We start from the raw sequence: 27,105 nt of genomic DNA, 5'->3' as shown, positions 1-27,105 counted from the left end.
TTATGGAGGGCTGGATAGGGTAACTAAGGTTATTGATACAGAGGGGTGATTTAATGTCAAGTGGATGTGGTGAAGCAATGAAAAAAGTTGTTTTATCTGAATTGAGTTTGAGCCTAAAGTTTGTCATCCATTGTTCCATCATGTTTATAGCTTCTGAAGCTTTGGGAATAGTTTCAGAGACAGAATTGGTGAATTGGATGATAATCGTAAAATCATCTGCATAACTAAATATCCCCAGCTGGGTTAGCTTCGTGCCCAGTGAGGACATGTATGGTTGGGAATATAAGATCTCTGCTTATGCAGATGATATCTTGCTTCATTTGAAGAATCCTGATTCCACCATTTCACATTTACAGGATTTGATTGATAGATTTGGGAAATTCTCTGGATACAAAATAAGTTGGAGTAAATCGGAGGTTCTTCCGATAAATGATTATTTGAGTCATTCCCATTCCTCTGGAAGGAAGAGGGGATAAAATATCTAGGTATTATGATTAAAACAACTCTGGAAGACACAATGACAGTAAATGAGAAATCTTTATTGCTGAAATGAAATAGAATTTTCACTAAATTTATTTGGCTGGGTAAAACTGCTAGAATAGCTTTAGTATCTCTACAAAACCAATTGCGGCGGGTGGGGTAAATTTACCAAATTTTTACAGATACCATCAAGCTCTTATCATGCAGCAAGGTATGTAATGGATCCTTCCTGAGGTTTTGGAGCATCTCCCGGATTGGCTAATCTTGGAACATCAACTCTTGTCCCCATTACGATTGAGCCATGTTTTAAGTATTAAACTACCTCGTATTTACAAGGATAATAGTATTTTATTATCTACTTTGAAAACCTTACAATTTATGAATAATTTAACATCTGAGCTGAAACAAGTCCACATGTCAATCCTTGTGGGATCCCTTAGAGGGTTAAGCCAAGGGAACCTGTCACCAGGAGTGGGATCCCTAGGATAGTAGACTTGGGGGTGGGTCAGTAGAGTGGGCAGACCTGATGGGCTATGGCCCTTATCTGCCGTCATCTTCTATGTTTCTATGTTTCTAACTCCAAGATTCAAATTTGGAAGCATTGGCTACAGGCAGATGTACGCACCTCAGAAAGTATATAAGTGGTTGCAGTTGAAGCAGGCCATTCAGAAAGGGTTTCCTGATTGGCGAAATGTAAAAAATCAGTATAGTTTGCTGGGCCTATGCTTCCAGACCAATTTGCTAGGGCATCAGGCAGCCAAGTGGTATAAATTAATATCTGAATTTTTGAACAAGAAACCAAAATCTAGTCTTAGAGATAATTGGAGCATTGAGATTAAGCAGCAGATTTTTGCTACTCAATGGCCACAAATTTGGTCTTGGAGGATGAGGTGTACAGTGCCAGCATCTCTGAGACAAACTTGGTTGTTGTTTTTTTTTGTTGCATAGGACTTTTTGGACTCCGGTTCATCTGCAGAAGTTAGATAATTCTAACCCTGAATATGTATACCCTAGAGGAAAGGAGGGACAGGAGAGATATGATTCAGACGTTCAAATACTTGAAGGGTATTAACGTAGAACAAAATCTTTTCCAGAGAAAGGAAAATGGTAAAACCAGAGGACATAATTTGAGGCTGAGGGGTGGTTGATTCAAGAGGAATGTTAGGAAATTCTACTTTACGGAGAGGGTGGTGGATGCCTGGAATGCGCTCCCGAGAGAGGTGGTGGAGAGGAAAACGGTGACTGAGTTCAAAGAAGCGTGGGATGAACACAGAGGATCTAGAATCAGAAAATAATAATAAATATTGAAGAACTAAGGCCAGTATTGGGCAGACTTGCACGGTCTGTGTCTGTATATGACCGTTTGGGGAGGGCTTCAATGGCTGGGAGGGTGTAGATGGGCTGGAGTGAGCTTCGACGGAGACTTCAGTAGTTGGAACCTAAGAACAGGGCTGGGCAGAGCTTTGGATTCTTGCCCAGAAATAGCAAAGAAGAAAAAATATATATATATATTTAAATTGAATCAGGTTGGGCAGACTAGATGGGCCATTCGGATCTTTATCTGCCGTCATCTACTATGTTACTCGTAATTGGAAGAATTATTATGATTGCCTTAATTTTCCTTTTTGGTGGGCGAATTTATGCTTAAGCTACAAGTATGAAAAGATGTACGCTGATATGTTGGGGCATAGCAATTTATTTAAATTGGTTTGGGGCCCATTGACGTCTTTTATTACTTCATTATAATTGTCTTTTATCATTAATTTTTGTGGATTTACACACACATTCAGGGAAGGGTGGGGGGGTCATCTCTTTGCTTTGTTATGATCCTTGATTACATGTACCAGAAGGGAATGGGAGGGGGGTTATTCTTTATGTGTTATTATTGACTGATTATAAGTGTTTATTTTGGTGATTAATGTATGTATATTGTCCTGCACTTTTTGTTGACCTGAAAATTAATAAAGATTAAAAAAAAAAAAAAAAATTGTGCAATGTAATGGTGGTGGATAAATGTTTAGAGACTGTTTTAAATGTGCACTTCTAGAAAAATTGGGACTTGGATTATAACAATTTTAAAGTAGTAACCCACCAAAGCGTGGTTTTTAGCACCAGCTGCGACAGTAACGGCTCCAACGTTCATAGAATTCCTTCGATATACATATATATATATATATATCGATATATAATATGATATACAATATGTAATGCATGATTGAAAAGTAATAGAAGGGTGGGGTGAGAGAGAAGAGATAAAAATATATTTAGAATATGATGTATTAGATATAAAAGTGATATTGTGTATTCATCAATTGTATTTTAATATTTTGTACACTTTATGTAAAACTTGAAAATAAAAAATAATAATGAAAAAAAAAAAAAGAATTCCTTCGAGTGTCGGTGCTGTTACTGCGGTAGCCAGAGCTACAAACCGCGCTACAGTTTTGTAAAGGGGGCTAAATGAGAGCGCTATTTAGCTTCAAGTGTTTGCTGGGCAGAATTTGCTGACCTTTATATGATTCTTATCTAATCTAATCCTTAGGTTTGTATACCGCATCATCTCCATGTTCGTAGAGCTCGACGCGGTTTACAGTAGGAGAAATAGGAAGAAACTACAACAGAGGGTTAGAGGTAGAAGTGGGAAGAAAATTTAGAGGACTTGGGATGCCAAGATATAAGAGTTTCCTTGATTTCTAAGTTGGAGGGAGACTTACATTTTTTGAGAAAAGCCAGGTTTTCAGATGTTTGCGGAAAACTTGGAGAGAGCTTAAGTTCCGAAGAGGGGAGGTAAGGTTGTTCCAGAGCTCAGTGATTTTGAAGTGGAGGGAGGTCCCTAGCTTTCCTGAGTGGGAAATGCCTTTTAGCGAGGGGAAGGATAGTTTTAATTTGTGGGAGGATCTGGTGGTATTAGGGTTTGAGGAATTCCATATTTTTTAAAAAAGATAAAAAAAATTCCTATGAATTATCATCATTATCTGTCTATTTTGAATGGTACAAGTTTTGGGGAAATTATTATATGGCTGAAGTGTTATACAGGTTTTTGCAATATTTAAGACTTCACTTCCTTTAAGACGAGAGATTCTAAAATAGGCACAACATAGGTTAGATTTTCTGTTATGAAATTATCCCTCAGTGTCTTCTTACCTGTTATCATCTTCATCGATAAACACTATATTTCCTAAAAGAGAGAGGGGTCGATATGACTTGAAGTTAATCTGACACGTTAGTCCTGGACTTCTTCCCCCTGATGAGACCGAAACAACTTGGCCACTGAGAAACTGCAGAGAAAGAGGGCTAAGTTTGTCTTCGTCTTCAAACTGCGCTTCGGGAAGTTCAACACGTAATGCCGATTCTCTGTGAGAATATGTAGAATGACTCAATTAGTTCTCAGTGGGCCACAGCATCAGAGCTGACTCTCCTTTTTATCAATGCATAGCTCAGAGTAAAGTACAAGAAACATAATCACAGCATGCAAATGTGCTTTTCAAACTGTTAGTCAAGTGAAACTGATTGAAAAATGAGAAAACATTTTCACATTTAACATATCAACTTGTTTCCTATCACAGGCAATTAGCTCTTCGTAATGGCCCATTGCAGCTCGATAGATTCCTTGCACAAGACCACCATTTCTTTAGGTAGTGACCAAATGAAGGAAAAAAAAGAATTAGATGTAAATCCTCTTAGGCCTCTTTGCTCCAGTACCTCCTATTGGAAAGCTCCTTTCTGATCTTGTATTCATATTGACTAAATTCTCAACAGGCTGAGGTAACTTTCACTGGATCAAGATGGGAACTATCTACAGGTGACATAACCTCTGTAGAACAGCGAATGATTCCTTACAGTTGTGCATATTTTTCTCAGCTCTGCCTTCTTGTCTCCCTGGGCAGTGCCCTCTCTCTTCAGTTCTTACCAAAGAAAGCGATAACCCCTAGAAGAGGAAATGATAACAAGGAAGAGTTTGGAGGCTTTTCCGAGAGCATTAACTTTGCTCTACTCTGCAGTAGGCATTATAGGAATAAGCAACAGGAACAAAAACCAGTAAACAATCTTTGCAAAACTAAAGGTACAACCAATTCACCATCTACCATTTAGACACAGACCCCAACATCTGACCCTTCTCCCAGGCAGAGCTATCCCAGGACTACTGGGAATCTTCTAGCACAGGGCAGTCTCGAAAAAGATCAGATTAATACCCCCCAAAAAACAAACCTAGTGCAGAGCAGAGGAAAAGACACCTGCTCAACTTGCTTGTAGAAGTTAAGACTGAAAAGAGAGGGAACTGCCCAGGGAGACAAGGAGGCAGAGCTGAGAAAAATGATTGATTTCTATAATCCATCTCGCAAGTTGTGGTACACAACCCATTCCTAAGGAATTGTATGCTGTCACATGTCAGGAAGAGGCACCTGAATGGAAGCTGATATGGCTCAATGGATAAAAGCCCTGTTCTCATCTTCCAAAGGTCATGGATTCAAATCCCAAGTATGGTCTGCTTCCCCAGCACATATTCCTATTTTATTAGTGGCATTCTATCTTCCAGGTGCACCTTGATGATCTCACAATGAGGTCACCATTGTGCAGCTCTGTCCATTTGCTCTGAACTAGAAGCCAAGGTGAGGTCTGTATCTCTTTTTTCTGTTCTTTACCTTTTGGAAATGAAGTTGTCTATGTAAATATTTTGTTCATGAGCCTTGCTTGCTTAATGCAGCTCTTTCAAGACTTTGCACATTGCAGCACTCTTTACTCAGAAAAAGAGAAGTTTTTAAAGAAAGCAATATAAAGATATATTTTTCATGAGCTGTGCTTGTTAATGGATCTTTTCCTATAATTAGCAAATACCATTGCTGTTTGCCCACAAAAAGAAAAGGTTTTGCATGCAATATATCTGTATTCATGTGCCCTGTTTATGTGGTGCATTATTGAATGTATTTTGAGCTTAATAAAGCAAAAATAAAAGCCCCATAAACCTATTTAGCAGAACGCATTAGAGACGTCCAAAGCTCACCTAAGTCTCACCCACCTAACTCACGTTTATCGATCGCCCAAACCACGCTCAAAAGTAGACCTGCTTTACATTGCCTATAAGACCTAGTTTTACAATTGCTATGCAGCTCGCTAGCTCACTCTGAAGCACACTGGTTAGACCTACAGCTTTCTACCCTGACGTTGCTAATTCAAATCCAACTCACTCCCTGTGACAGAAGAGAAATTTAAAAAAGATTAAACAATTTTTAAAAATCTTTTTTTTTTAAGTTCTTTATTCATTTGTAATTTACAAGAAGAGTACAATAAATAACAAACACGTAAGATACAGCATCACTTGAAAATCAGCAATCTTTCAACAAGAAAATTTAACCCTTCCCCCTCCCATATCACTTTTCCAACAAAATAGATATACCACATAAAAATAAACTATAGTGGTGCCTGCTTTTCACTGCTTACAATTTTAATGAAAAACAGCATAAGATCGCCTTTCTAATAACGCTGAGGCCCTGATTCTGTATAGGACGCCCAGGAGAGGTGTCCTATACAGAATCGTTCCTACACTAAACCACGATTCTGTAACCGGCGTCCATGGTACAGACACCGGTTAGAGAATCGGGTTAAATTAGACGCAGCCGCTATACTTATGGCAGCAAGGGATCTCCCTGCTGCTATAAGTATAGTGGCCGCAGTTGCGGCCGCCTGTCCCATCGCCGACAGGAGGATGCCCAGTCCTCCTGCCGGAACCCCCCTGGAACCCCCATCCCCCCAAACTGGTAATCGCGGGCAGGAGGATGCCCAGTCCTCCTGCCGGAACCCCCCTGGAACCCCCCTCCCCCCCAAAACTGGTAATGGCGGGCAGGAGGATGCCCAATCCTCCTGCCGGAAAGCCCGACGACCCTCCCCCACCCCCAAAACTAACCTCCCTCCCCCAACTAATCTTTACATGTTGGTCGGCTGGACGGATCTTGCTGCCGTCCAGCCGACAGGCCCGCCTCGTGGAAATGAGATGGGCCTGCCCCTTCCCGGCCCATCCCCGCTAAATCTAAGGCCTGATTGGCCCAGGCTCTAGAAGCCTGGACCAATCAGGCCTTAGGCATAGCGGGTCCGCCCATCCCAATCAGGCCTTAGGATTAGTGGGGATGGGCGGACCCGCTATGCCTAAGGCCTGATTGGTCCAGGCTTCTAGAGCCTGGGCCAATCAGGCCTTAGATTTAGCGGGGATGGGCCGGGAAGGGGCGGGCCCGTCTCATTTCCACGAGGCGGGCCCGTCGGCTGGACGGCAGCAAGACCTGTCCAGCCAACCAACATCCTGCCCACCTCCCACCCTAACCACTCCTCCAAAACCGCCCCTTTGAGCTCTGGGCGTACAGCAGGATTCTGAGGCCTAAAAATTCCCTGGGATACGCTTCAAGAAATTTTTAAGGCATTCCTTTAGCTATCTAGCAGATCGATTCTGGTTTCCCTGATGGAGGTGGTGGAGATGAAGACTATCTGAATTCAAAGTAGCATGGGACAGGCATGTGGGATCTCTTAGGGAGAGGATAAGATAGCAGATTTTGTGGATTGGTAGAATGGATGGGCCATTCGGCCTTTATTTGCAATCATGTTTCTATGTCCCAACCTCTTGAGATATCCGCTTCTCAATCTTATGTCATTTTTCAGGAAAAAAAAAATGAAGTCTTACTTATTTAGAAAATTTTTGCATAATCATTTTTTGTTTTTTTCTTAATCACTTTGAACTTCCATTTGGTTGAGATGTAGCGGGATACAAGAATACTATTGCTTACTTACTTACTAATTTAGGCACAAGGATTTATACCAGGTTTCAGTTGGTGCGGATTCTAGTGCTACGCAAGCTGGAGCGTCATTTATAGAATAGTGCTTTGCACTCAATTTTTCAGCGCTATATATAGAATTTGGCCCCATAGGGCTGATTCTATAAAGGACGCCTAAAGTTAGGCGCCTAACTTAATTGACAAAATATCCTTAATAAGCTCAATAATTGTGCGATAAGTGCCTATCTGATTCTCTAAAAGATAGGTGCCTATTGCATGGTGCTTAGTGGCACCAAACGCTTAAGTGGGCGTTTCTATGGGTGGAGTAGTGATTTAGGCGCCATTAAGCTCGATTCTCCAAAAACTTAGAGGCCTGAAATGTAGGCCTTTAAAACCCTCGCCTACATTTCAGGCGCCTAAGATTTTACATAGGCGCCACTAGCCGCGATTCTATAAATGGTACCTAGGTGTGATTGACACATGGCTGGGGCCTTTTTTTGTGTGTGCTGGACAATTTAGGTGCCATTTATAGAATCAGCTCCTATAAATAATCATAAGAACATAAGAAGTTGCCCCCGCTGAGTCAGACCAGAGGTCCATCTTGCTCAGCGGTCCGCTCCCGCGGCGGCCCATCAGGCCTAGTGCCTGAACAGTGGTCCCTGATTAATTTTGTAACTTACCTCTAATCCCATCCCTATAATCTACCTTTACTCTTATCTGTACCCCTCAATCCCTTTGTCTTCCAAGTACCTATCCAAAGCTTCTTTGAACCCCTGTAGCGTGCTCCTGTTTATCACATCCTCTGGTAGCGTGTTCCATGTATCCACCACCCTCTGTGTAAAAAAGAACTTCCTGGCGTTTGTTCTAAACCTCTCCCCTTTCAATTTCTCTGAGTGCCCCCTTGTACTTCTTGATCCCCTTAATTTGAAAAATCTGTCCCTGTCTATTTTTTCTATGCCCTTCATGATCTTGAAGGTTTCTATCATGTCATCTCTAAGTCTCCGCTTTTCCAGGGAGAAAAGCCCTAGCTTTTTCAGTCTGTCAGTATATGAGAGGCCCTCCATGCCCTTTATTAGCTTAGTAGCTCTTCTCTGGACCCTCTCAAGTACCTCCATGTCCTTCTTGAGGTACAGCGACCAGAACTGAACACAGTACTCCAGGTGCGGGCGCACCATAGCACAATACAGTGGCAGGATGACTTCCTTTGTCCTGGTCGTGATACCCTTCTTAATGATACCCAACATTCTGTTTGCTTTCCTTGAGGCCGTGGCACACTGCGCCGACGCCTTCAATGTTGTGTCTACCATCACTCCCAGGTCTCTTTCAAGGTCGCTCACCCCTAGCGCTGATCCCCCCATTTTGTAAGTGAACATCGGGTTTTTTTTCCCTATATGCATGACCTTGCATTTCCCTATGTTGAAACTCATTTGCCACTTTTTGGCCCATTTTTCCAGTGTTGTCAGATCTTTTTGGAGATCTTCGCAGTCCTCCATGTTATTGACCTTGCAATATAGTTTGGTGTCATCCGCAAATTTAATAACCTCACATTTTGTTCCTGCTTCCAGGTCGTTAATGAATATATTGAATAGGAGCGGTCCCAGCACCGACCCCTGTGGAACTCCGCTCGTGACCCATTGCCAGTCTGAGTAATGTCCCTTTACTCCAACCCTCTGTTTCCTGTCCGCCAGCCAGTTTTTGATCCATCGGTGGACCTCCCCTTGCACCCCATGGTTCCATAGCTTCCTTAGTAGTCTTTCATGTGGCACCTTGTCGAAGGCTTTTTGGAAGTCAAGGTAAATGATATCTATGGATTCCCCTTTATCCACCTGGCTGGTTACCCCCTCAAAGAAGTATAATAAGTTCGTGAGGCATGACCTGCCCTTGCAGAAGCCATGCTGGCTCGACTTTAGCTGCCCATAGTTGTCGATGTGTTCCCAGATGCTGTCTTTAATCAGTGCTTGCATCATCTTTCCCGGGACCGAGGTCAAGCTCACCGGCCTGTAGTTTCCTGGGTCTCCCCTTGAGCCTTTCTTGAAGATGGGCGTGACATTTGCTATTTTCCAGTCTTCCAGAATCTCTCCAGTTTTTAGGGATAGGTTGCATATTTGTCGAAGTGGCTCAGCTATTTCGTTCCTTAGTTCCTTGAGTACCCTTGTGTGAATGCCATCCGGACCTGGCGATTTGTCGCTCTTTAGCCTGTCTATCTGCCTGAGGACATCCAACTTGCTCACCTCTAGCTGGACCAGATTTTCATCCTGCTCTCCTTTTACGATCTCCTCGGGCTCCGGAATGTTGGTTGTGTCCTCCCTCGTGAAAACTGACGTGAAGAACTTATTTAGCCTGTCAGCTATCTCCTTTTCCTCTTTTACAACTCCCTTTCTGTCCCCATCATCCAAGGGTCCCACTTCCTCCCTTGCTGGTTGCTTCCCCTTAACGTACCTGAAGAATGATTTGAAGTTTGTTGCTTCCCCTGCCAGTCTCTCTTCATATTCTTTTTTTGCTTTCCTAACCACTCGATGACACTCCTTTTGGTGTTTTTTGTGTTCCTTTTGGTTCTCCTCTGTTTTGTCCTTTTTCCATTTTTTGAATGATGCTTTCTTGTCACTTATCGCCTTTTTCACTGCATTTGTTATCCACACTGGGTTTATTGTTCTATTTTTTTTGCACCCTTTCCTGTACTTGGGGATGCACAGGTTCTGTGCTTCGTGCACTGTGCCCTTGAGTATGGTCCAGGCATTTTCTACGGACTCCATCTTCCTTGCGCTGTCGTTGAGTTTCTTTCCCACCATTTTCTTCATGGCATCATAATTCCCTTTTTTGAAGTTAAGTGCAGTCGTTGTAGTTCTTTTCACCTTTGATGATCCAATTTTTAGCCTGTACTGGATCGTGTTGTGATCGCTGTTTCCTAGTGGGGCTAGTACCGCCACCTCCTTAGCGGGTCCCCCTAGTCTGTTGAGGATTAGGTCGAGTGGCATCACCCCGTGTTGGTTCCGTGACCAGCTGTTCCATGAAACAATCCCTCGTGACCTCCAGGAATTTGGTCTCCCTCATGCAGTTTGAGTGCCCAATACTCCAGTTTATTCCCGGGTAGTTGAAGTCTCCCATCACCACCACACTTCCGCTTTTGCATACCTGCCTCAGTTCAGCCTCCAGATCCTGGTCGATTTCTTCCGTTTGTCCAGGTGGGCGATAGTACAGACCCAATTTTATGTCTGCTCCAGTTCCTCCTGGTAGCTTAACCCATAGTGATTCCAAGTCGTCCGCCCTTACTGTTGTTTCCATTCTGGTTGAAGGTATGGAATCTTTTATATATAGCGCTATTCCTCCACCCTTTTTGTGTGACCTATCTCTCCTGTAGAGTTTGAATCCTGGTAAAGCCACATCCCATTCATTGTCATCAGTCCACCACGTTTCTGTGACTCCAATTATGTCTAGGCCCTTTTTGCTGGCTAGGATTTCCAGCTCTCCCATTTTAGCCCTTAGGCTCCTAGCATTAGTGTATAGGCAAAGTAAGTCCCGTTTGTTCGCCTTTCTTGCTGTTTTTCCTCATGGTTTGGCGCTCCTGACCCCCTCGTGAGTTGCCAGACCCCAAGCCTCGTCTCGGTCATCCTCCTCCTGTGGTGTATGTTTTGTCCTCAGCCTGTTCCCCTGTTTTTGGTTGTCCCTCTGGATTCCGTTGTTCTCTATTAGTGCTGCTTGCCAGTTTTATTTGTGCACAAGACCCCTGCAATTCTCCCTTAGGTCCTTTTTCAAAAAGTTCCCACTCAGACCTGAGCCCTCTTTTACAGTGTCCTTGCTCAATATCTTTGGCCCGGGTCCCCTGCATTGCGTCCTTAGGTTCTTTTTCCAAAAGTTCCCTCTCAGTCCCGATCCCTTTTTTACAATGTCCTTGCTCTATGTCCATGGCCCTGGGCCCCTGTGTTGTATCCTTAGGTCCTTTTCCCAAAAGTTCCCACTCAGTCCCCAGCCCTCTTTTACAATGTCCCTGCTCAGTATCCTTACTTGATACTTTTGTACGATATGTCAGATCGACTGTCGGCTTTCCCCTCTTCCTCAGTTTAAAGCCAAATCAATGACGCTCTGGATGTTGCGTGCCAGCATCCTCGTCCCAGTCGTGCTTAGGTGCAGTCCGTCTCTCCTGTAGAGCTTATTCTTTCCCAGGAAAGTTGTCCAGTTCCGTGCAAAAAGGAAACCCTCCTCCTCGCACCATCTCCTGAGCCAACCATTTATTGCTTGTAGTTCGCTCTGCCTCCTTACGTCTGCTCTAGGTACTGGCAGGATCTCCGAGAAGGCTATCTTCCTTGCCCTCAGTTTCAGTTTCCTCCCCAGGATCCTGAACTGATCGGTTAGTGCAGTCCTGTTGGAGTCCCTCCTGCTGACGTCGTTGGTTCCAACATGGATTATTACAGCTGTCTCCTCCGTCTGGGCCCTTTCCAGGATCCTTTCGATTCTGTCGGTGACGTCCTTCGTTCTTGCCCCCGGGAGACATGTCACTAGACGGTCCTCTCTCCCTCCAGCTATGTGACTGTCCACTCCTCTCAGGATTGAGTCTCCCACCACGATAGCAGATCTCCCCTTCCTCAACTGTCTCTCTGGTCTCAGGTCTGTATCGGTGATGCGGTCCTCTATTCTCTCCTCCGGGTTCTGTCGGGTCTCCTCCTCATCTGCCTGTCCAGATTCTCCGCAAGGTCCTACTCCCATGGCGTCTGGTGGATTTTGTCGTCCGTCTGTTAGTTCCCTCCTGATGTGCTTGTGGTCCTGTGCCTCCACCATCCTGCAGGCCTCCTCGATGAACTTCTCGAGTTCCCTAACTTGTTCTGTAATGTGGTCCTCTCTGGCGGTGTCTTCCGTTGCTCAGCACTGCTCCTCTATGGTGCAGAGTCCCTCCAGTTCCTGTACTCGAACCTGCAGTCTCCCAACCTCCTTCTTCAGGCTATCCAGTTCCTGGCATCGACTGCATATGTACGCCCGCCTCCCGGAGGGGAGGTAGTCATACATATGACATTCGATGCAGTATACTGGGTAGCTCTGCTGAGCTCCTACTGCCTCCATTTCTTCTATCCTGTTCCTATGTCCCACGGTGCGTATGAGTGCTGCCTGGCGCGCAGCTAGCTGAAAGAGTAGAGAGAGAGAAGAGTGAGAAGAGAAGAAAAGTACCTTAGATTTTTGCTGCTGGGCTGCCTGGGCTCCTTCTCAAGGCTCCTTCGCAAAGGCGCTCTCGCTAAGGCGAGCGCCTTTGCCGCGCGCCGAACAGCTGCGCACCGTTGGCTTCTCCCCTTTTAAGGGGGAGCTCCGGGTCTGCTGCCGGTGATGTCAGGGAGTGGGCGGAGCTAACTCTCGCCTCAGCCCCTTACCCTCTGCCTCTCTCCTGCTCCTTCCCTTCTGCCTCCACATTCTCCTCTGTCCTGCCTTCTGCTTCTCTCCTCAGCTCTCTCCTCCTCTGCCTGCCCTGATCTCAGAACAAGCTGAAAGCAAGCTGATCTGCGATCCTTAGCCCCTCCCCTTTTAAGGGGGAGCTCCGGGTCTGCTGTCGGTGATGTCAGGGAGTGGGCGGAGCTAACTCTCGCCTCAGCCCCTCACCCTCTGCCTCTCTCCTGCTCCTTCCCTTCTGCCTCCACGTGTCTCCTCTGTCCTGCCTTCTGCTTCTCTCCTCAGCCCTCTCCTCCTCTGCCTGCCCCGATCTCAGAACAAGCTGAAAGCAAGCTGATCTGCGATCCTTAGCCCCTCCCCTTTTAAGAGGGAGCTCTGGGTCTGCTGCCGGTGATGTCAGGGAGTGGGCGGAGCTAACTATCGCCTCAGCCCCTCACCCTCTGCCTCTCTCCTGCTCCTTCCCTTCTGCCTCCACGTGTCTCCTCTGTCCTGCCTTCTGCTTCTCTCCTCAGCCCTCTCCTCCTCTGCCTGCCCCGATCTCAGAACAAGCTGAAAGCAAGCTGATCTGCGATCCTTAGCCCCTCCCCTTTTAAGGGGGAGCTCCGGGTCTGCTGCGGGTCAATATAGTTTAGAGTTCTTATGCTTTCAGGTGGACTTCCTAGGACATCAGGGCGCACAGTAATATAAATTGATATCTGGATTTATGAATAAAAAACCAAAAACTGGTCTTAGGGACATTTGGAGCATTGAGATTAAGCATCAAATTACCGCATCTCAATGGCCACGAATTTGGTCTTGGAGGATGAGTTGTACAATGTCCGCATCTATGAGACAAACTTGGTTTTTTCTGTTACACCGAGCTTTCTGGACCCCTGTTCGTTTACAAAAGTTAGATAGCTCTAAGTCTAATAGATGTTGGCATTGTCATCTCGAGGCAGGGACTCTAGAACATTTATTATTCTATTGTCCATTCATTTTGGCTTTCTGGAAATCAATATGGGGCCAAACAAATAATTTATTAGAAAATCCGGTGGCTTTAACATATTATACTATTATTTGGCATGTCAATGAGGGCAAAGAGTCAGATTTCTTCAAAAAATAATAAGCTTTTACTTATTATGACAGGAGTCGCCATACAACAAATTACATTTAATTGGAAAAATTGGAGCATATTAAACTACAGTTTCTGGTGGAATTCTTTGTGTCATATATATAAAATGGAAAGAACATTAGCCACACAGAGAGGACATTTTAATAAATTTTGAGATGTTTGGGTGCCATTAACAGATTATTGTAATGAGTAAATAACATTTTTACCTTAAAAGTACAATTGTAAATGAGGGGGGGTAGGGTGGAGGGGTTTCTGATCTTTTATTAAAAATGTTTCGATTAATAGAAAAGATTATATTGTATAATATATGTGAATGTATATGATATGATAGGGGTGGAAGGGAGGGGATAATTATCATTAATTTAAGATGATTATGTTAGAATATCAAGTGATGTTTTTAAGTTCAAATGTTATTTCTTGATAAACTTGTTGTAAGTTATAAAAATGAATAAAGAATTTATAAAAAAAAAAGAATCAGCTCCTATGTGTATATCTTCTGCCGTTACACCAGCTCATCCTAATTAGGCTAATAGAAGAGGCTCCTACCAGGTGCCTGTGTATGAAAAACTAATCAAAGCTGGATAGGTATCAGGCTCTCTATTTTATCTATCTGGGCTTGATTATTGCATTTCATTGTATCTTGTACATTAGACTCCCTGTTAACCGGAAATCAATTAACCAGAATTCTCAAGCAACTAGAAAAAATAAATCAAAGAAATCCTGTAATACTTTGAATAAAAATGAAATTAAAATCAATTTCTGGCAGAAATTTAAGTATAAACTTGACACACCACACCTGAGTACACCCACGCTTTGTCTACCACATGGCCGGTAGTTTGTCTGGAACAGTTTATGGTATGGTATAGTAAGGGGTATAGTATTAACATAGAAACAAGATGGCAGATAAAGGCCAAATGGCCCATCCAGTCTGCCCATCCGCAGTAACCATTATCTCTTCCTCTTTCTAAGAGATCCCATGTGCCTATCCCAAGCTCTCTTGAATTCAGACGCAGTCTGTGTCCCCACCACCTCTTCCGGGAGACTGTTCCACGCATCTACCACCCTTTCTGTTCTGTAAAAACAGATTACTTAGATTACTCATGAGCCTATCACCTCTTAACTTCATCCCACGTCCTCTCATTCCAGGTCTATTTTTAATAGTAACTCTTAGGCAATCAGAAACTGCATTTATTCGGCAACTATGAATCCCAAAGGATGCCGGTTAACTGAGAGTCTACACATTTGTTGATGGGGGCACAGAAAACAGTGCATATTTGCCCTGTATTAAAGCAGCTTCATTGGTTACCAGTAGCACATCGGATTCATCACTAGGTTTTGTCTATTTATCAAATATTGTATGCTCCTGCACCACTGTGTTTTAAAGAATTGTTGAAGGTCTATCGTACTAGAACTTTAAGATCAGAGCATGCCATGCTGCTATCTCAGGAGAAAATGATGAAAACACATTATGCAGGTACACGGGCATCTACAATTGAGGTAGCTGGAGTGCAGTTATGGAATCATTGACCTGTTTATTACGACAATTCAGTGTCAGATGGAAGTTGAAGAAAATGTTGAAAACTCAACTCTGCCAGGACATTTATTTTGCCTGCTTGTATGTTATAAGATCTGGAGCAGGACTTGAGGGTATTGAAGTGACATGTTACCAATACCTTTCAGTTCTAGGTGATTTACACCAAGAAATTAGCCTGGGCATTCCCAGGGAGATTACAAGGTTGATAGCTATAGCATGCGTCGGGATCTGGGAAGGGTCGATACGGTTTGGTTAGATCTTTTGACAAATTTCTTGAATAGTATGGTTTTCAGTTCTTTCCTGAATGTTTTGTAGTTGGGTGTCGTGGTCAGCAGATTTGAGAGGTGGTGGTCTATTTTTGCTGCTCTGGTGGCTAGTAGACCGTCATATATTTTTTTGCTTTGCATGCCTTTGATTGGGGGGTGGGTAAAGTGTGCTTGAGTTCTCCTTGGTCTGGATGTGTTTCTCCAGATTAGGCGGTTGGTCCATTTCCATTTAGGGCAGGGCTGCCCAAGTCCGGTCCTTGAGATCTACTGGCAGGTCAGGTTTTCAGAGTATCCACAATGAATATGCATGAGAGAGATTTGCCTGCACTGCCTTCTTGGTATGCAAATCTCTCTCATGCATGTTCATTGTGGATATCCTGAAAACCTGGCTTGCCAGTAGATCTCGAGGGCTGGACTTGGGCAGCCCTGCCCTAAATGGAAATGGAAATGATTTAGGGCTTTGAATAGGGTGCAGTAGAATTTGTGTTGTACGCGCGCTTGTACTGGGAGCCAGTGTGAGTCTTGGAAAGCCGAAGTAATGTGGTTGTATTTTTTCAGTGAGTATATTAGTCTTAAGGCTGTATTTTGGACTGTTTGTAATGGTTTTAGCATGTTGGCGGGGCAAAACAGGTAAAGTATGTTACAGTAGTCCAGGAGTCCTAGGATTTTGATTGTTGTGTTTGGTTAAGCTGATTGTTTTGTTTTTTATATGTTTATTTTATTATGTATGTTGTGGGTGAACCGCCTAGGTATTTAGGCGGTGTTTAAATTTTTTAAATAAATAAATACCCTCACATGGTGGGCAAGTCACATAGGTCTCTGTAATTGAAGATCTTATGGAATATTGACTAGTATCAGCTTACCTGAAATAGTCTAGAGGAATTATGGTAACCACTTCCCCCGTTTCAGAATCCAAAGGAACGGGCATCATTATCACAAGAGGGGGATCAAAGGTTAGCCTTGGTTGTTTTACACTGCCACGTAGTTGGATTGGATTCAAGTTAATTTCTGGTTCGTCAACTAGGATTAGTGTAACTTCACCAGTATATTTCCCAGGAAAAACTAGATGAAAAGAATACAGAAACAATTAGTACAGATACAACATTTCCCTAGGAAAACCGCAGCAGAACACTTCAGCGAGAAGTGCTCAATGCAAACCGCTACGCGGTAGGCCTCACCTCAAATGACCTGGTAGGAAGGAAAGTACAAATTAAAAACTTCTCTTCAGACTGGCAATTTATATTTTTAATCTTAATTTAAAAGAGCAGACTCCACAGGCTCTCCAAGCTGTAGTCACTGCCCAAATGCACCACTAAGACAAAGGAAAAAAATGATGGAGAGGGACTCAGCCGCCCGAGTGTGGCAAAACCGAGGAGCAGAAGGGACCCTCATGGGACCCTTTCGGGTAAGAAAGGGCCAGTAAAGGCCACTGCCTATCCCCTCTAACAGAGGAGTCCCCTTTCTCTTAACCAAGGGCCTAAACAGGACTACAAGGGCTTACCACTTCTACCTGCTGGAGACTGAAGGGCACTGTACTTATATTACTGATACAGTTCAGTTTGTTTTTAGTCTCCACTTGCTAGAAAAAGAGCGTACACCCACCCATCTGTGCTGGTCTGGAGGGACGCTAAAGAAACATTTCCCCAGAAAAACAGCAAATGTCATTAGATTTGTATCTTAAATCATAAGCCATGGAGGGATAAAGCGAAGGAGGCTTTTTGTGACCCCAAGTCTCCTGCAGCAGCGGTTCTTCCGTTTCTTTGACCGGGAAGGGAGGCACTGATAGAGACGGACCCCTGACGTCATCGGGTCCGTCTCCAACACTTTAAAGAGCAGCCGCTGCTGCGGTTGCGGCTGCAGGGCGTGGCCGAAGGGGCATGCCCAAAGGGGCACGTAGGCCCCTTGGGAGCCCCTTGGAGCCACGAGGAGTTGGGGAGTTGGAACCCAAGTTGGTAATATTATTTATTTTTATAAGTTTTGTACTTTTAGACTTGGATATGGGGAAAAGGAAGATTAAACCAAAGAGCTTAACACCAGCAGTATCTGGCCCCATGGATAGGCACCTAACATTATTATCTGAAAATCCATCAGTAGTATCATTAAATATTGATTCCTCCTTGTCAGGAGCTTCAATAAGCCCCCCGAACGGACTCCTCCCCTTCACCCAGTATCTAGTGATAGTAGGAATATAAACCCTACTATATCCGACGGACAAGTGGTATCCTCCACCCATATAAATAAATTAGTTTATACTAAAATACCTAAACCACTGATTTTTTCAGGAGGAGTAGAGGAAAATCCACTAACGGAGGAAACACAGGATATTATCCTTAGGGATTTATGGTTAGGAATTTCTAGAGTTGAAGGGTTTCTCAGGACAATGATGAAACAAATGGGGGACTTTTCTCAGTAAGTTTCTCATAAATTAGAAAATGTGGATTCCAATTTAAATTGTTTGGATAAACGATTAAATGTTATGGAAACTCAATGTAATACACTTCAAGCTGTCTCGGTATCTGCTGTTAAAGATTCTACAGTGATACATTCCAAAATAGAATCTATGGAGAATATGAATAGAGCGAAAAATCTTCACTTAGTAAATTTCCCAGTAACTCACTTACTGTTCCCTGAAATTTTATTAAGGAAGTTTTTCAAAGAAGTACTGGGATTGGCTACTGCGGAGAATTTTCCAATAAATAATGATTATTATATTCCTTCCAAAAAAATAGAATCTGCCCAGGAGGTGGACCATCTGGTCACGTCTGAAGTAAATTTGACTGAATTTCTGGAAGATACTCAGGACGTGATCCAGAGTCGGTCCACCCTGGTGATAACATGCATGAGTGAGATAGATAAGATGTTATTAATGAAACTTTATTTCAAAAACAGGTTAATGAAATTTTGTGGGGAACTGGTTAGGATTTTTCCGGATGTCTCTAGGAGCACTCAATTGAGAAGGAAAGAATTTCTGAAGTTGAAGGTTAGAGTTTTGGCCCTAGAGGCATCTTTTTACCTAAAATTTCCTTGTAAATGTTTAGTTAAGTTGAAAGAAATTGAGTATGTCTTTTGGGATCCCATAGAATTACAACAATTTTTAGTTGCGAGAGAACAGAAATAAGTTTGTTTCACTTGCTGAGAAAAAAGAGGAGAAATTAGTATCCCAATTAGTAAGGAATGATTCAAGGCCGTTTTAGAACGAATGGAGGAGAATTATTACCCTTTAACTTTCCTTGTACATTTTTTTTTGACTTGATTAGAAATAGTAACATGTTTCCCCATAATGTGGGCTTAAAAGGAATTATGTATGTATGAATTGATTATGTATTGTTTTGTGAGATTTTTCCTTTTTTCCTTTCGAATTATTGGATATTGTAATGTATTCAAAATTATAATTAAAAAAAAAAATCATAAGCCATGCATGATTATAGATACAGATAAAGATATACTGGTATGGAGCTTAAGTGCAGGGAACAGAAAGAGGGAATGAGAAGAATGACATTTCAGTTATTCCACTATAAAGAATTTGATGGCAATAATAGTATTAAGCAGGTTATAAGGGGGGCCTGGGAAAACTAAAGACACCAATATATCGATAATAAAAGATGAAGCTGAAGGATATTAAAATGCTTCAGCGTTACAGTAAAAAGAATGATTGGTTAGATGTTTGACCCAGCTACATCCTGTTCCATTAACTGAAAAGAGGAAGTGCCTAAGGGATCAGGTCAGTGTGCCCTAAATGAATGTTACAAGATGTGCAATGCACTGAAATAGAACATCCCCTCTATTGCTGACAGGGGCAAAATTGAGTAGCATGTGATAACTAAGTCATTATTGTTGCTAGGGAAAATTACTAATGAAAGAAATCATGTGATCAAAACTAACCAAAAGAACATTGCTGGAGTATGCAATTTAACATCGGACCTTAATGAAGCAATTGAAATTCAATTGGAAGATGTACCAACTACATATATTTAATAATGAATTAAGTGATGATGTCATAAACCCAATAAAATTGTCGGTCACTTGTAATTCGGGGAGATTCTTGGTTGGTATTCTACCAGTTAGCAGAACACCAAGAACTCCCAAGGCCTTGAAATGTTTAAACTTAAATTGTGTCTGTTAATTATTTCCTTGGCCACCTCCAGAGATGGGCGGGTCCAGAATCAGGTATCATCTTTTTTGACTTTACAAATATGGTAACCCTAGACAGAGGGAAGGAAGGCAGCAGTCTCCACTAGGTCCAGAGAGAGCCAGGGAAGAAAAGAAAGCTGTTTTCCCTGGGTCAAGGAAAGAAGGAAAATCTATACCATGAGATGTTTATTGCCAGGAGCTTGAAGCAGGACCAGGATGGGTAATTGGGATCTGAAAGAGAGATTGTGGAGTTTCCTCGGACCGTAAAACTCCATCCCAGAGCCAGGTGGTAATTAGGGGTTGAAGCTGTGAGATCCAGGATCAGGGGGGGCATGGCCGGGGAGGGTATTTGGCCAGGCAGGAGGGAGTAGGCATCCCTCTTGCCATTTTTGCTGCTGTGGGGGGAGGGGGGTCTAAGTGCCGGTTCATAGGGGGGTCAATGGGGAGGGCAATCAGCACTAGGGGGCTTTTTTCTTTTAGTGGGGCAGATTGTGCATGTATAACACATGCACATCTGTGCCATTAAAAAAAAAGAAGCCCTAACAGAAGTGACAGGAGGCTGCTTCCCCTGTCACTGCTGTTAGAGTTCTGTGCATGTGTCAATCGCTCACTAAGCGATTGATCTGTCAGGTTTGCATGCAAATGATTTGCACCTCCGGTCTAGGCCAGGGGTTTGTCAACTTTTTTTTTTACAGCAAAGAGCCAATTTATCCAAACTGTTTGACCCACAATATATAGCTTCTCTCCCCTCCTACCCCTCGCAGGTCTCTGCATCTCTCACACCTCCCTCAAGCCATAGACAAGGTTCGCTCCCCTCTCCAGGCCCCGAACTTTTAATCTCCCTCCCAACCCCACAATTTCCCTACCCCTGGGCCTAACGAGGCAGTCCAATGGGAGTTTCTGTGGCAGGAACCCAGCCCTCTCGCTCCTGCCTCCTTGTGACTGCCTTCGAAAATGGCTGCTTCAACCTCTTGCGGTACTACAGGGAATGCCGCAAGCAACTGTGAGAGGTCGTGGCAGCTATTTTAGAAGGAGGCCACGAAGAGGCAGGAGCAAGGGGGCTACGCACCTGCCACAAAGACCCCCACTGGACCATCAGGTACCTCAGTAGGCCCTGGAAATCATGGGGTTGTGAGGGAGATTAAAAGTTTGGGGCCTGGAGAGATGCAGCCACATCTATGAAGAACTGCATGTGGCCAAACCCTGATCTAGGCAGTTTATAATATAAAACAAGAAAAATACACCATTACTATTTAGAAAATTGAGCTAACTACCCCCAGGGGTAACAGGATTTCATCTAAATCTGTTTTTAAACACAAAAAAGTAAATAATGGAATTAGAAAAGGTTCAAAGAAAAGCAACCAAGATGATGAAGGAAAGGAACTCCTCTCTTATAAGCACATAAGCATCGCCTCTGCCGAGTCAGACCATAGGTCCATCATTGCCCAGCAGTCCGCTCCCGCGGCGGCCCCCCAGGTCAATGACCTGTAGTGATCTATTACTCAAGAGCATTTTGTCTTGTAACCCTCTAATTGTACCCCTGGATTCCCTTACCCTTTAGAAACTTGTCCAATCCCTTTTTGAAACCCAAAACTGTACTCTGCTCAACCACCCCCTCTGGAAGCGCATTCCAGGTGTCCACCACCCTCTGGGTGAAGAAGAACTTCCTAGCATTTGTTCTGAACCTATCTCTCTTCAATTTTTTTGAGTGCCCTCTAGTTTCTGTTGCCCCCGCCAGTCTGAAGAATCTGTCTCTCTCTACCTTCACTATACCCTTCATGATCTTATAAGTTTCTATCATATCCCCTCTAGGTCTCCGCTTTTCCAGGGAAAAGAGCCCCAACTTCTCCAGCCTCTCAGCATACGAGAGGTTTTCCATGCCCTTTATCATTTTTGTTGCTCTTCTCTGGACCCTCTCGAGTATCGCCATGTCTTTCTTTAGGTACGGCGACCAGTACTGGACGCAGTATTCCAGATGCAGTCGCACCATTGCCCTGTACAGCGGGAGGATAACTTCCTTGGTTCTGGTAGTGATACCTTTTTTGATCATGCCCAACATTCTGTTCGCCTTTTTTGAGGCCGCTGCACATTGTGCTGCCGGTTTCATTGTTTTATCCACCAAAACCCCCAAGTCCTTTTCTAGGTTGCCTTTTCCCAATGTCATCCCCCCCCATCGTGTATTTGTACATCAGGTTCCCTTTCCCTATGTGCATAACTTTACATTTCTCCACATTAAAACTCATCTGCCAAAGAGGTCAGGGCTTTTTAGCTTGGGAAAGAGACAGATGGGGGGAGATATAATTGAGGTCTATAAAATGCTGAGTGGTGTAGAATGAGTAGAAGTGAATCAATTTTTTACTGCATCAAAAATTACAAAGACTAAGTTATCAGGAGATGCTGTTAAAACCAATAGGAGGAAATATTTTTTCACTCAAAGAATAGTTAAGCTCTGGACCTCATTGCCAGAGAATATGTTAATAGCGGTTAGTGTAGCAGGTTTTAAGAAAAGGTTTGTACAAGTTCTTGGAGGAAAAGTCCATAGTCTGCTATAGATAGGGGTGAAGCCACTGCTTGCCTTGAGATTAGTAGCATGGAATGTTGCTACTATTTGGGGTTTTGCCAGGTACTTTTGACCTGGATTGGCCACTGTGGAAAAAGGATAGGGCTAGATGACCCAGTATGGGTATTCTTATGTTCTTATACATATGCCTTGGTACCCCCTCAGAATAACACTCTTACCCTTAAAAAAAAACAAAAAACAGATAGCCCTACACCTGGAACAAGCTCCACACTTATCGGTCTTCCAAATAAAGAAGCCTTCCACACCCTTTGTCCCTTCTTAACACAGGTCCATGGGACAAGAAAAATGACCAATTGCTTGTGCTCCATAATACCAAAATCCAACAAGGTACTGGCTAATCTGAGGCTTTCCACACAGCAATGGTTCTCTACGGAGATCTCAGACCTCATAAAAAAGAAGAAAAGGGCGTTCATCCTCCACAAACAATCAGGGAAGCCAGAATCCAAGGAAGACTATCTGGCCAAGTCTAAAGCGGTCAAAACGGCAGTCAGGTAATCCAAAGTCCGAATGGAGGAAGACCTTGCGAAGAACGTCAAGAAGGGCAATAAATCATTCTTCAGGTACATTAGTGAAAGAAAGAGAAACACATATGGGATAGTACGCCTTAGGAAACCCAACGGGAACTTTGTGGACTCAGATTCCGAAAAAGCCAAACTGTTAAATGAATACTTCTGCTCAGTCTTCACTTGCATGACGCTGGGATCCAGCCCTCAGCTGCCAACAAGGGAAAGCTCAGAAGACCCATTTCAAAATTTTGAGTTTACGCCCAGTAGTGTCTATGATGAACTATCTAGACTGAAGGTGAACAAAGCCATGGGACTGGACAAACTACACCCCGGGGTGATCAGAGAACTAAGTGACGTCCTGGCGGAACCGTTATCCACGCTCTTTAATCTTTCCCTAAGTACATGAAGAGTTCCGTTGGATTGGAAGATGGCTAACGTCATTTCACTCCACAAAAAGGGAAGCAGGGCAGAGGCTGAGAATTACAGACCGGTGAGCCTCACATCGATAAAAAGTAAACTTATGGAAACGCTAATCAAAAGCAAATTGGATACAATCCTGAACGTGGAGAAACTACGGGATCCCCATCAACATGGTTTTACGAAGGGAAGGTCCTGTCAATCAAATCTGATCAGCTTCTTTGACTGGGTAACAAGGAAGTTGGATACAGGGGAATCCCTGGACATCATGTACTTGGACTTCAGCAAAGCGTTTGGATAGCATCCCACATCGCAGGTTTCTGAGCAAGATGGGTTCGATGGGATTGGGTGTAACATTGATCGCATGGGGGGTAGACGACAGAGGGTAGTGGTTAACGGTACCTTCTCCGATACGACGGAGGTGATCAGCAGAGTGCCGCAGGGCTCGGTCTTGGGCCCGATCCTATTTAACATCTTCGTAAGTGACTTGACTGAGGGGCTTTGAGGTAAAATTACATTATTTGCCGATGACGCCAAACTATGCAACATTGTAGGCAAAAGCTCATCGATCGTTAGCACAATGCCCGACAAAATGCCTGACAGTATGACGCAGGACCTACTCCTGCTTGAGCATTGGTCAAAGACTTGGCAACTAAGTTTCAATGCCAAAAAATGCAAGGTCATGCACCTTGGTGGCAAAAATCCATGCAGGACTTACACCCTAAATGGCGAGATCCTAGCAAGGACTGTAGCAGAACGCGACTTGGGCGTGAACATTAGCGAAGACATGAAGACTGCCAATCAAGTGGAGAAAGCTTCCTCCAGGGCTAGGCAAATCATGGGTTGTATCCGTAGAAGTTTCATCAGCCGTAAGCCCCAGGTTATTATGCTATTGTACAGATCCATGGTGAGACCCCATCTGGAATACTGTGTGCAATTCTGGAGGCCGCATTATCAAAAGGATGTGCAGAGAGTTGAGTCGGTTCAGCGAATGGCCACCAGAATGGTTTCAGGTCTCCCGTATGAGGAACGGCTGGATAAGTTGCAGCTATACTCACTCGAAGAACGCAGAGAGAGGGGAGACATGATCGAGACGTTCAAATATGTCACGGGCCGTATTGAGGTGGAAGAAGATCTCTTTTTTCTTAAAGGACCCACGGCGACAAGAGGGCATCCGTGAAAAATCAAGAGTGAGAAATTTCATGGCGATACCAGAAAATACTTCTTCACCGAAAGGGTGGTTGATCGCTGGAATAGTCTACCACAACAGGTAATTGAGGCCAGCAGCGTGCAAGATTTTAAGAAAAGATGGGATAGGCATGTCGGATCTCTTCATGGAGGTAGATAGGGGGTGGGTCTTGGTGTGGGCAGACTGGATGGGCCGTGGCCCTTTTCTGCCGTCATTTCTATGTTTCTATGTTTAAGTAAATGAGAATTAAGGCCTAGAAGTCAACAAGAAGCCTTAGCACCGAGACAATACTCACCTGGGTTGAAGGAAACAATAATATCAGTTGTTTCTTCTAGGTCAAGTACTCCACTCTCTTTATCAAATTTAAATATTTCATCTTGATTAGCTTCAGTTAATGCACCAAAATCAATTCTCCAGGTCAACTCTTCTTTTGAAGTGTTGGTCAATTTTAGTATCTACAAACAAAAATGGGAGAAATTAAAGAAAAGCACCAATGAAACACACTGTGAAACAGTGTTTCTCAACTTCTTCAGGTCAAGCATTCCCTAAATCAAACAATCGGCAGAGTTTTTGAAATTGACCTTCCAAAAATGAAATAAGAAATAAAATGACTTTTCTCTCTTTTTCTAATTATGTTGTTCCAAGTCCTGGTTTCTGTTTTCTTCCATCTTCTCTTAACTCTCATCATTTTCCTCTTACTTTTCCTTTCTGCTTCTTTGCCCTTTCTTATTAACTCATTCTTATTAATTTCCCTTGTTTTTATTGCATCTACTTGCAGTTTTTTTCATCTCTTTCCCTCACCATGGAAGCCCAGACCAGATATATTCCATGTATTAAAAAAGGAGGAAGGAAGGCTAAAAGTGAAGTGAAGGAAGCTATTAAAGCTAAAAGAAAATCCTTCAGAAAAAAGACAGATCCACATGAAAATAATGAAAAAATTAAATGCATAAAGAATGGCAAGTCAAATACAAAGCACTGATAACCATAGTGTGGTTTTAGCGCCAGCTGCGGCAGTAACAGCTCTGACTCTCATAGGAATTGCTACAGTTTTGTAAAAGGGGGGGAAGAAAGACTTGAAAAGATTGTTTTGTGTAGTAAATCTTTATTAGGTATAAGCAAGAAGCTGGTAAAAGAATCAGTTGGATCACTAGATCAGTGTTTCTCAACTCGGTCCTGGAGTACCCCCTTGCCAGTCAGGTTTTCAGTTTCTGCATATTTGTCCTATTCACCCTTGAGCCTCAGAATGCCATTTTGACACTTCCTCCTATCACTGACATATCTAAAAAAAATGCCTTCTCCCTCCCCCCCCAATTTTACCATATTGATTATCTTTTTCTTCCATTTGTATCTTTGCTTTATACAGTTTCTCCAGCTTTTCCACATATTTTGGCCTGCGATGTCTTGTACTTTATGAAGGCTAACCATTTATCCCTTACCTTTTCAGCTACTACATTTGTGAACCAAAGCGGTGTTTGCCTTTATGTACTTTTCCAACATAAAGGTTTGTCACCTTTAAAATAGCTCCTTTCAGTTTTGCCCACTGTTATTCTACTTCATTCAGCGGTTCCCATCCAACTAACTCCTCCTTGAGGTATTCCCCCATCTTGATTCTGCATGAAATGTTGCTTCTCTTTGGGTTTTTTGCCAGGTACTAGTGACCTGGATTGGCCACCGTGAGAATGGGCTACTGGGCTTGATGGACCTTTGGTCTGACCCAGTAAGGCTAATCTTAGGTTCTTATGTTCACTAGATGCCAAATAATCTTCCTCTGTGACATCAGAAACACTTTCCCCGTTTGTAAGCACCAGGTCCAAAACAGTTCTATCCTATGATGGTTCCATTACCAACTGCTGGAACAATTCTTCCTTTAGTGAATCCAAGATCCCCTTACTTTTAGATGACCCCGCAGCAGGGACACCCCAATCTGTTTTACTCTTTTGGGATCTTGCTGGAAACAGAATATTGGGCTTGATGGACCTTCAGTCTGTCCCAGTAGGGCAACTCTTATGCTCCTTTTATTCCTTTCAATAACTTTATTCTCTTTCCCTTTTTGGGTCCCCAACCATCCATCCAATAGTATCCCTCTTTCTCTCTCCATCTTTCCATGTAGCATCTACCCCCCTTCCTTTTTCATCCAGCATCTCCCACTCTCTATTTCCCTCTTCCAGGCAGTATTTCCCCATTCTTCCATCCAGTGTCTTCCCTCTCTCTATCTATCCTCTCATCCAGTATCTTCCCTCTTTTCTCCATCATCTCCTTTCTTTCTCTCTCTGCCCAGAGTGGAAGAGTAGCCCAATGGTTACTGCAGTGGCGTGAGAAGCCGGACAACCGGGTTTAATTCCCACCACAACTCCTTCTGATTCTGGGCAAGTCACTTAACACTCCATTATCCCAGGTACCAAATAAATACCTCCATATAATATGTACACCACTTTGAGTGCAACCTCTTTCTATCCAACATCAACCCTCACATCTTCTGTTCCTCCTGGCTACTGCTGCTTCTCCAGACCAGCAGCAGTAAAACAACCTAAAGCAGCTTCATGCCCCCTCTCAGAACAGGAAGTGGACATCAGAGGGAGCAGGGATCAGCATAGAAACTGTGGCCCTATGACTGCTTTGTTTTGCTTCTACTGCTGTTGGTCTGGGGTGGAAGCAGGAGGCAGGTAAGGATGTGTTCTCCCAGCAGAGGTCTTGTGAATCTCTTGGGTACATGCACCACGTGCCGAGATCCTTACCTGTAGAAAGTAGGACATATGTTGTAT

General features: G+C 43.5%; 1 protein-coding gene across 2 annotated transcripts in view; it reads right to left on the bottom strand.

The window, feature by feature from the left end:
• Positions 1-27,105, bottom strand: part of CFAP47 (cilia and flagella associated protein 47) — a 1,062,207-nt gene that overhangs the window by 745,912 nt on the left and 289,190 nt on the right. For both annotated transcript variants that reach the window (XM_033947561.1, XM_033947559.1), the window contains exons 24-26: positions 24,639-24,798; positions 16,383-16,581; positions 3,625-3,834 (exon numbers count right to left, since the gene is read on the bottom strand). In XM_033947561.1, the coding sequence (XP_033803452.1) occupies positions 3,625-3,834; positions 16,383-16,581; positions 24,639-24,798 (569 nt within the window). The remainder of the gene's footprint in view (positions 1-3,624; positions 3,835-16,382; positions 16,582-24,638; positions 24,799-27,105) is intronic.

Source organism: Geotrypetes seraphini, chromosome 6 (genome assembly GCF_902459505.1).
Source record: "Geotrypetes seraphini chromosome 6, aGeoSer1.1, whole genome shotgun sequence".
Classification (NCBI taxonomy): Eukaryota; Metazoa; Chordata; class Amphibia; order Gymnophiona; family Dermophiidae; genus Geotrypetes; species Geotrypetes seraphini.
This window is presented reverse-complemented; position numbering and strand designations above follow the sequence as displayed.